General features: G+C 37.0%; 1 protein-coding gene across 1 annotated transcript; it reads right to left on the bottom strand.

Annotated features, from left to right (window-relative positions):
- Window positions 1-7,454: 7,454 nt before the first annotated feature.
- On the bottom strand, window positions 7,455-7,964 carry LOC145799825 (uncharacterized). Its single transcript, XM_082889457.1, has one exon. It carries the CDS (start codon window positions 7,962-7,964, stop codon window positions 7,455-7,457), a length of 510 nt encoding a protein of 169 aa, XP_082745583.1.
- Between the last annotated feature and the right edge of the window lie 3,549 nt (window positions 7,965-11,513).

Raw genomic sequence — 11,513 nt, 5'->3', positions numbered from 1 at the left:
CAAGATTCATAATGGCGTTCACACCACTAAGCCATTTACCAAAAATTCCAGTCCTTATTATGTGAAGACTAAAAAGTTATGGATAAGAAAGAGTGACCTTACTTGTTTTGTGGTTCACACTGCCCTGAAAGCATGTGACTCGTACATGTGGTATCTTGATAGTGGGTGCTCTTGTCACATGTCAGGTGACAAATCCTACTTTACATCTTTTGAGAAATATGGAGGAGGAATTGTTACCTTTGGAGATGGTGATGTCTCTAGTGTCATTGGTAAGGGCTCTATAAGTGTCCCCGGTCTTCCTAATCTGGAGAATGTATTACTCTTTGATTGCCTTAAAGCTAATATTTTAAGTATTAGTCAAACGTGTGACTCAGATCATGAAGTATTATTTTCAAAAAATAAATGCGAAATTTTGGACAAAAAAAGAAATACTGTTGTGCATAGGGTTCGCACATCTGATAACCACTATAATATTGTTACTACTAATGATCTCACTTGTCACTCGGCCATCATGAGTAATCTTGACTTATGGCATCAACGATTAGGTCACATGAATTTTAAAGACCTAACTAAGGTCGCCAACAAAGAGATTGTGAGAGAAGTGCCCAAAATGGGTAAGACTATGAACCAAGTGTGCAGGTCATGTCAATTAGGGAAGCAAATGCGAGCCCCTCACAAGAAGGTGAACAACTTAACAACCAAGCGTTTTCTTGAGCTTGTTCATATGGATCTTATGGGACCCACTCGTACTGAAAGCATTGGAGGTAAAAGATATATTTTTTTAACTGTTGATGATTATACTCATTTCACAAGGGTTAATTTTTTTAAGAGAAAAATCTAATGCGTTTGATGCTTTCAAATCTTTAGTCCTTAAAATCCAAAATGAATAGGGTTTCTATCATGCGCGTCATAAAAATCCGAACTGATCATAGTCATGAATTTGAAAATAGCTCATTTTTGGATTTTTGTGATATGCATGGCATTAAGCATGAATTTTCTACACCCATTACCCCACAACAAAATGGAGTTGTTGAGAGGAAAAACAAGGTTGTTCAATAAATGGTTTCTTAGTAAGAAATTTCCGCCCAAATTTTGGGCTGAAGCCTTAAATACCATTGTTTATGTGGTGAATCATGTGTATTTAAGGCCCGATACATTACAAACTCCATATGAGCTGTGGAAAGGGTTGAAGCCAAATGTAAAATACTTCAAAAATTTTGGGAGTAAGTGTTATATTTTCAAAGATAGAGAGCCTTTGGGAAAATTTGACTCCCGTAGTGATGAATTTATTTTTCTAGGGTATTCAACCACAAGTAGAGCCTTCTGTGTCTATAATCTTTGTACCTTATCTATAATGGAATCTATCAATGTGGTTGTAGATGACACAAACACTCCAATTGCATCTCTACATGAGGAAGAAGATGGTGACCCTCAAATTCTTGATATGGCACCACAAAGTCAATGAGAAGCACAAGGCAAAACGCAAAAAGAAAAACAAGCACCAACTCCTATGGCAAGCCCCAGTCCAAAAAGTGCACAAAGAGATACCACCACTACTACTCAAGTCACTACCAGCCCTATCTTGAAGCCAAAAGGTGAAGCTGAATCATCTGATACAACAAGTGAATGAAAGTGTCTCTGACAGAATAAAAACCCAAAAACAAATTTGGGAGGAGGTATCTCATATGTGTTATGTTTCCTTATTTGAACCTAAAAATGTAAAAGAGGTCTTACTAGATGATATTTGGGTTAATGCTATGCATAAAAAATTAGGTCAATTTGAACGTAACAAAGTTTGGACTCTTGTACCTAGACCTAGAGATATGAATGTAATAGGTACCAAATGGATATTTAAAAATAAATCTGATAAAAATGGTATAGTGGTTAGGAACAAAGCTAGGTTACTTGCTCAAGGGTATACACAAGTAGAATGCGTTGACTATGATGAGACATTTTCCTAGTTGCACGCCTCAAATCTATTCTTATTTTACTTGTTGTTACATGCTTTGTTGGATTTAAACTATTTCCAATGGATGTGAAAAGTGCTTTTCTGAATGGATACCTAAAGGAAGAGGCTTATGTTAAGCAACCAAAGGGGTTTGAAGACCCTAAATTTTCAAATCATGTCTACAAGCTAGACAAGGCTTTATATGGGTTAGAACAAGCCCATTGGGCATGGTATGATAGGCTTATTACCTTCTTTCTTGAGAATGACTTTCAAAGGGGTAGTGTGGACAAGACCTTATTTGTGAAGCATGCTAAGTCTCATATTCTAGTTGCTCAAATTTATATTGATGATATTGTGTTTGGATCCACTTCTAAATCTCTTGTAAAATATTTCTCAGATTGCATAACATAAGAGTTTGAAATGAGCATGATGGGAGAATTATCATTTTTCTTGGGGCTTCAAATTAGGCAGATGTCATCAAGCATGTTTGTTTCACAGACCAAGTAAGCTAAAAACCTTGTGTCCAAGTTCGGTCTAGAGTCAGCCAAACATGCACGAACTCTTATGAGCACGAGCTTTCACCTCTCGAAAGACTCCTCCAGCACTGATGTTGATCTTACCCTTTATGAGAATATGATAGAAAGTCTCTTATACCTCACAGCTAGCCAGCCTGACATTGCATTTAGTGTAGGTGTGTGTGCCCATTACCAAGCTTGTCCTAAAGAGTCTTATCTTCTAGCTGTCAAACAGATTATCAAGTATGTTAGTGGGACTTTGGGGTATGGGATTTGGTTCTCGTCCGACACCACAGCTAATATCACTGGCTTTTCTAATGCCGATTAGGCATGGTGTGCTGATGATTGCAAAAGCACATTCGGAGGGTGTTTTTACCTTGGAAATAATTTGGTTGCATGGTATAGAAAAAAGCATAATGTTATCTCTCTGTCGACCGTTAAGGCTGAATATATTGCTGCATGGAGTTGTTGTGCTCAAATGATTTGGATGAAGCAAATGCTTCATGATTATGGGTTAGACCAGGACACTCTCACTCTCTTTTATGACAACACTAGTGCTATAAATATCTCAAAAAATTCGGTCCAACACTCTCGCACTAAACATATTGACATTCGTCACCATTTCATTAGAGAGTTAGTTGATAAGGGCCTTGTTGTTCTTGAACATATACCCATTAAGCATCAAAGAGCTGATATTTTTACAAAACTTCTTGATTTTCTTATGTTTGAATTCTTTAAAAAGACCTTGGGAGTAGTGCTCATAAACTAAAATATGACTTAATACATGAGTGGTTGTGTGTGATTGGCGTTTTGTGTGCTTGGATGTTCTAATCTCATTCTCATTGATACTTGTCATCTTTGCACATAGATTTACTTCAACACCGCTCATGCTGCTAGCAAGGTTTTTTGTGTACTTGTACTTAGTGCATTTTGAATGTAGATCATCATTGCCTTCATGATCTCATTTTGTACATATCTTTGAGTTAAACTGTTGCAAGGGTTTCCGCAAAAGTGATCAAATTTCTCTATGGACTACTAACATTGGTGTTTTATGCATTACTAGAGGAATTGACCTATACTAGCATATCATGGGTGATGTTGAGTCACTTAACCACCTACCATACTTTTGCATCTCCACGATTTTCCCCTCTGTTCTTTGTAGTCAAGGCATGAGGTAAAGGCTACCTTAGAGGCACCAACCAGACCATCATTATTTTCTCCACGCTTCTCTGGTTTGGTTTTCATCCTCTTGAGAGTAAAAGCCGCCAATGATTGCGCAAAAGAAAGAAAGACAAGTTCAAAAAAAAAAAAAAAAATATGACTCTTTGATTGAGGTGGAGCCTCCGCATTTACTCAACAAATACCTCTTGTTTCCTAATGGTTTGACTTTTCTCAGTTATGTTTAGACTCCCTTGCTAGAGGTCTAGCCATTCGATCACTACTATAATTAACTGTAGTGATTATGACTCTTGAGGATTGCACACACACACGCACACACACTCCATATGTGAGCTGCCATGTTTGTACTCAAACTGTGTATTCATATACTACCTTTAATCATTGATATATGCATGCCTAACTTGCTCTTGAGTTTCTATTCATCTAGTCTAGATTGCAAGATTGTGAGCTTCATGATGTGTGAATTATCTCATCTTCGTGTCACGTCAATTCCATCGTACTAATCCATCCATGTTTTAGGTGATACTTAGTTGGATGAGTGTTTTTGGATGCTCAGAAAAGTGTGTTTGGGGACAAAAAGTTAGATTTTTTCTTTGTTGACACCGCTTGAGCGATGTTTCTTGCGCTCGAGCGGTAAAACTCTACTCCTAGTATTTTTGCAGGTGTCTCAAACTTCTGAGAAGCAATGTGTTATTGGCTCGAGTGATGGCTTCTGTCTAAGTGGATTAGCTTGAGCAACAAAATGGTTGCTCGAGCGGTCTATCCTGGTATAAATTTTTGCAACCCGTCCTTTCACTTTATTTTCCCCCAAATCCTCTTCTCTCTCATGGGGCAGACTCTCCATTACTGTGCTTGCATCCTTGCACTTCGCTTTTCCGTGGATTTGCCCTTGGCTTTGTGATTTTCCTCATTGTTTGGTAAGTCTCCTCTATTATTTTTGTCTTTTTCTTCTTTTTTGCTTCCCCTTTCTCTTGTTTATATATAATCCATGATTGTTCCATGCTTAGGGTTTCTTGTGTTCATCTAGGTTTTTTATGCTTAGTTGTTACTAGGGTTTTAATTTTCTATTCACTTTGGGTGTTGATTTTGCACATTCTGTATCGTGATTGGTTTACTAAAGGATGATTGATTCAGTTATTCTACTATTATTGTTGATGGTTGTTCCTGCTTCTTTTTTACTGCTTACTAATGAGATTTTGGCTTTATTGTTTTTAGGGGTGCATGGTTTACTTGGTTTATCATGTGAGGTTCTGGGTGTATCGGCGGTATTTCTTATTGTTTTTGTTGGGTTCTGTTTTGGGTTGATCCATGGGTTGCGTGTTTTCCCAGTCTTTCAGTTCTACATGTCATGGCCTCATCATCTAAATAGCACAAGTCCACTGGCACCCGTCCCATCTATAACACTTGCCTCTTCCCATCTTGTGAAAAGGCCATCATGTACCATGATGTCTATGTGTCGCAGACCGTTCATCTCAAACGGAACGTCCAATCTTTCATTTTCCATCTCAATTCAGCATGTGTTTGATCCGTTAGGTGGTGAAGTTGTTCTCTTCTTCTCTGGCCAATAGAATCTTAGTTGGATCAGAGTATTCTATTGCAACATCACCTTTATTGATACCATAGCTCATTCCTTCAAAACTTAGGTTAGGTCTAAGGAAATTTTCATTGGTCATCCGGTCCTTTCTTGTAATTCTTGAAGTCTGCAATTGTCATTTTCCTTTTCTTGGCTCCCACAATGTTTGCTGCTGAACTGTGTGGCACCCCTTACGCGTGGGTCACCGGGGCACTTATTAGGTAAAATGAGCTTATTTCTCAGTTCCGCCTTCTAAATATAATTGTTTGTGCCAACATCCATGTCACCACACACAGTTCTAACATTTTCCAAGATCAAGGATATGTTTTTTATTGCATTGACTGATGTCTTCCCATCAATTTGGTCGAAATAATTATAGCCAAAATGATATCTATCTTTGTGGGTAAGAAATCTTTGGGTCTTCCTTATGGTTGTCTACTAAACCGTTTCCTCACCCATCTTAGTGTACCATCCTCTTCGGATGATGAATATGTGTGCCCTATCAAACCCATCACCAAAAAGACGGTATTTTAAAGTTAATCCCATGTTAAATGGGCTTCGTTAGGGGTGGATGGTTCAGGTACAGGTGATGGCCCTATGGAAGAGGAAGCTGAGTTTGATGCCACCATCGCTGATGGTGAAGGGAGCAAGCTACTCCAGCTCATTCTATCCGGGGACAGCTGCGCCAGATCGAGCATGCCCTATTTGCCCGCTTTGACCATTTGGAGGCTAAGACGGACATCTATGATGCTCATATCATGGACTTGGAGACATCCACTGATGCATGACTTAGTGCTTTCGAGACATCTTTTGGCTATATTGAGCATTCCGTTGACCAGTCCTCATTACAGCTCGCTCAGATCTTATCTCTCCTTTAGATGCAGCAGCCTCCACCACCGCCAAATCAGTGATACTTATCTTATCCTTCTTGGACATATGTGGTTTTGTTTCTTCTTTTATCTATCGCTTGGACATATTTTCCTTTTTATTCTCTTTTCTTTTATTATCATCTAATGGACAACTTAGCTTAATGTTGGGATTGTTTAGTTTGATTTTTCTCTTTTTATCCTGATCCCTTTGTCTCTCCCGAACAAAAAGGGGGAGTATGATGATAACATGCTGTGCTTTGGTTTTGTTTTGAATATCTTTGCTACTAATCATCTACTTTTCTTTTCTAGTGCTTGTGCGTTATTTATTTTCTTTGTAGGAATGGTTCTCATTACACAGTGTTTAGATTGGTTAGTTTGTTGTTTGTTTTTGTGTCTAGTGCATGAGCTTGTTAGGGTTTAATGTTAGATGTGTTTTGTCCAAGAATAGACAAAGAGGGAGATTGTTAGGTTCCTTATATTGTCAATTCCACGAACAAACGATTTCTCTATTTGTAATCAGGGTTTAGTTTTGTCTTGGACCTCTCAAGTGACAAAATGGTTGCTCAAGCGAAGAATTCCATATGTTAGTAGTTCAATCAATCTACAAAAGTATTTGGAGGGTTCAATGTTCACTCGAGCGAACTTATTGGTGGCTCAAGCAAAGTGACTAGTGGACTTCACGCGTATAAGGCACATTGCTCGAGTGACTGTTCCATGGCTCAAGCGATCTTCGCAACCCCTGTTTTCTATAAAGCTGTGTGAATGGCAGAATTTAGGGTAGATCTTCTAGAGCATATCCAGCAAGGCTAGGGCTCCTCTATGGATGTTTTTGGCTTGTTTTCTTTGATGTCTTGTTGAGGTTATTCCATGATTTGAATCGTTTGCATCACAAGGTTGGTTGATCATTCAAAACAAAGAGTTCTTGTTTGGTGGATTACGAATATTTGAGCGTAAAGGCTTTGAAAGAGTTTGAAGGAGCTCGTTGTCATGGATTTGGTGTGGGTGTTGTGGATTCAACATCAAACTAATCAGTTTCGAGACAAAGGTGTTGGTGAAAGTGGCATAATTTGTTGCAGACAATCTTACAACGCATAAGGTAAATGGTTTGGTAACCTCGTGTACTTTCATTCTTTATAGTGGATTGATTAGTGGTGTTTAGCCCGTGGTTTTTTTTTTATTTATTTATCACAATTGGAGGTGTTCCAACTATGATTTTTTTTCTATGTAAAAATTGTTTGTGTCAATTTATTAATTGTGAAACAACAAACTAAATCGCTTTCGTACTTGCTAGATGATTTAGATTGTTAGTTTTGTTGGTTTGGAAATTATTGCAATTAAATCTACTTTGAATCATGAATCACTTAAGTTTTTCACTTCCAATGTTTTTGGTGGCAGAGTAAATTAAACCCATGTGGACCTCGTGCTTTATTGCCGTTACATTCCTTAATTGCAGCCATAATCTCAGTTTCTGATAACTCAGATTTTAAACCTTGAAATGCAAAACTTGCTTCCACAAATTTGAACGCCCCTCCCAAAACTAGTCTTAAACCCCAGCTCTCAGTAAATTGTGTTTTGAAATGCAATAACACCTCCTGCCTTACCCTTGCTGGTTCTTCAAGGACCTCGCCATTAACTGTTATGTCATTAATCAGATTCCTACTCCATCTATTATTAGCCATAATATGGAAGAATTTAGTGTTCTTGTCCCCATTTAGGGTCCAGTTCACTTTAGACTTTTCTTGCCAAAGCAATTCCACCATTCTATTCAATCTCCACACTTCACCCCTCAATTCCTTTATTCTTTCTTTTTCAACATCATTTAAAGGTCTGCCTTCAGCGATGATGTCCAATGAGTTAAGTTCAATTTTTGCCTCTTGCATTTTGTTAAAACATTCCCATACATTTCAGTGTTCCACTTCTTTAATACTACTTTCAACATCTTCAATTTCTGCAGTAAAACATGCCCAACCCATCCATCTATTGTGATCTTTTTCCAAGTTTTCTTTAGGATTGAGGAGAAGTTTGGGCATGGCGTCCACGCATTAATGAACCTAAATGACTAAGGACCCCAAATCCCTCTCATCTTCTGTTAATAGTAATGGACAATGGCCAGAAACCAACCTAGGCAGACCCTAATTTCATTTTGAACATCACTAGCCATTCAGGGTTAAGCATTGCCAAATCAATCCTACACCACATTTTCCTATTTTGAGCATTGCGCCAATAAATAAACTTCATACCCAGTAAAGGTATGTCAATCACTTCACATATATCTATAAAATAATTACAGTCCTCATTCCTTTGTCTCTTTTTAAACAACCAATTCTCTCTCCAATATTTCTAATTTCATTGAAATCTTCTTCCATACACCAATGATTTTTTGGAAATCAATCTTGAGTTCTAATAAACAATCCTAAAGCTTGCTTCTGCTATTTGTATCATTGGGAGCATAAACATTCAATAACACTCAAATATTTAGAAAGTGTACTTGAAAAAAGGATAAACCTTCTATTGCTGCAACACTCCTTCAGTTGAAAGACATGTGGGTCCCAAATGCACAGCAACCCCCCAGCAAAAAATCACATTACGGCATCCGAAACTCAAACAATAAGCTCAACCCATGTTGTTTATCATAATCAAAAAGGTTTTTCCAAAATTAAAACCACACACATATACACTGTCATATATATATATATATATATATATATATATCATATTGGTATATTTGAAATCACCAACTAATTATTTGGCCACCTTACCAATTTATGTTCTTTCCTTCTTTATTTTCCTTTTTCATGGAAGCATCCATGGTTATTCCTCCAACCAAATAAGGCACTAATCCACATACCTATATACATCAATACATATATACATATATTCTGTAACCATGGTAAAAATTAAAGGAAAATGAAAGGGAGGAGATAATGGGTAGTTACAAGATAGAAGTAGAAGGAAAGGGTACGGTGGGTTGGTTGCTGCAATACAGTAATGAGAGGCAGAGAAGGGGGGAAAAAAATATCACTACGAAAAAGGGCAAAAATGTCATTTTATCAATCGATTTTGAGGCTCATGTATGCGTCACGCGCTTAATTCAATGTGTGTTACACATGCACGGTTAACTTAGACAAAATCTGTTACATTACACTTTACTCCAAATTATAAGGGAGTAAGTGTATATTTTTACACTACAAAGAGGTGATGTGTTTTTCAATCAAACCACAATGAGGTAAAATGTAATTAACCTTTTAAAGCCCTTTTCGTTAAGTACCCTCTTCAATCTGTGAGCTAGGACTTTTGATAGGATCTTATATATAGAACTCACTAGACTAATGAGTCTGTAATCAACTATCTTTGATGGATTTTTTTTCTTTGGAATCAGTGTAATGAATGAACTATTAATACCACAGGATAACTTGCTTTGGCTGTAAAATTCCTTCATGAACTTAATTATCTCCTTCTTCATAACCTTCCAAAGTTTTTGTAGCAGAGTAAATTAAACCCATTTGGACCTGGTGCTTTATTGCCATTACATTCCTTAATTGCAGCCTTAATCTCAATTTTTGATAACTCAACTTCTAAACCTAGAAATGCAAAACTTGCTTCCACATATTTGAATGCCCCTTCCAAAACTAGTCATAAACCCCAGCTCTCAGTAAATTGTGTTTTGAAATGCAATAACACCTCTTGCCTTACCCTTGCTAGTTCTTCAAAGACCTCACCATTAACTGTTATGTCATTAATCAGATTCCTACTCCATCTGTTATTAGCCATAACATGGAAGAATTTAGTGTTCTTGTCCCCATTTAAGGTCTAGTTCACTTTAGACTTTTGTTGCCAAAGCCATTCTACGATTCTATTCAATCTCCACACTTCACCCATCAATTCCTTTATTCTTTCTTTTTCAGCATCATTTAAAGGTCTGCCTTCAACGATGATGTCCAGTGAGTTAAGTTCAATTTCTGCCTCTTTCATTTGGTTAAAACATTTCCATACACTACAATGTTCCACTTCTTTAATACTACTTTCAACATCTTCAATTTCTGCAGTAAAACATGCCCAACCCATCCATCTATTGTGATCTCCTTCCAAGATTTCTTTAGGATTGAGGAGAAGTTTGGGCATAACGTCCACGCATTAATGAACCTGAATGACTAAGGACCCCAATCCCTCTCATCTTCCGTTAATAGTAATGGACAATGGTCAGAAACCAACCTAGGCAGACCCTAATTTCATTTTGAACATCACTAGCCATTCAGGGCTAAGCATTACCAAATCAATCCTACTCCACATTTTCCCATTTTGAGCATTGCATCAAGTGAACTTCCTACCCAGTAAAGGTATGCCAATCGCTTCACATTTATCTATAAAATAATTGAAGTCCCTCATTCCTTTGTCTCTTCTTGAACAACCAATTCTCTCCCTTATATTTCTGATTTCATTGAAATCCCCTCCCATACACCAAGGATTTTGGAAATCAATCTTGAGTTTTAACAAACAATCCAAAGCTTACTTCTGCTATTTGTATTGTTGGGAGCGTAAACATTCAATAACACTCAAAGATTTAGAAAGTGTACCTGAAAGAAGGATAAACCTTCTATTGCTGCAACACTCCTTCAGTTGAAATACCTCTAGGTCCCAAATGCACAACAACCCTTCCCCCCCCCCCAAGCAAAAAAGTCCCATTACGGCGGCCGAAATTCAAAGAAAAAGCTCAATCCATGTTACATATCATAATCGAAAAGGTTTTTCCCAAATTAAAACCACACACATATACATTATTATTATTATATATATATATCAGATTGGTATAATTGAAATCACCAACCAATTCTTTCTTTGGCTGCCTTACCAATTTATGTTATTTCCTTCTTCTTTATTTTCTTTTTTCATGGAAGTAGCCATGGTTGTCCCCCAACCAAACAAGGCACTAATCCACACACCTATATACATCAATACATATATACATATATCATGTAACCATGGTAAAAATTAAAGGAAAATGAAAGGGAGGAGATAATGGGTAGTTGCAAGATAGAAGTAAGGAAAGAGTATAGTGGGTTGGCTACTTCAATACAGTAATGAGACGTGGAGAAGAAAAGAGGAAAGAATAAATAAAAAAAAAAATAAAAAATAAAAAAAATTCTATTTTGGGGGAAAAACAAAAAACAAGGAAAAAAAAAAAAGGCAAAATGTCATTTTATCAATCTATTTTGAGGCTAACGTATAACCTCACGCACTTAATTCAATGTGTGTTATACATATACAGTTAACTTAGACAAAATCTATTACATTACACTTCACTCCAAACCATAAGGGGGTTAAGTATATATTTCTAAAGTACGAAAAGGTAATATGTTTTTCAATCAAAGAACAAGGAGGTAAAATGGAATTAACCTTTTAAAACCCTAACCCTATTATTTTGAAACTCT

The sequence above is a fragment of the Camellia sinensis genome, chromosome 9, assembly GCF_055761805.1.
Source record: "Camellia sinensis isolate YWXY chromosome 9, ASM5576180v1, whole genome shotgun sequence".
NCBI classification, from domain to species: Eukaryota; Viridiplantae; Streptophyta; class Magnoliopsida; order Ericales; family Theaceae; genus Camellia; species Camellia sinensis.
This window is presented reverse-complemented; position numbering and strand designations above follow the sequence as displayed.

Bases quoted from the DNA above. Each gene is read 5' to 3' on its own strand.
- LOC145799825 (XM_082889457.1), bottom strand. From the start codon at position 7,964: ATGCAAGAGGCAAAAATTGAACTTAACTCATTGGACATCATCGCTGAA.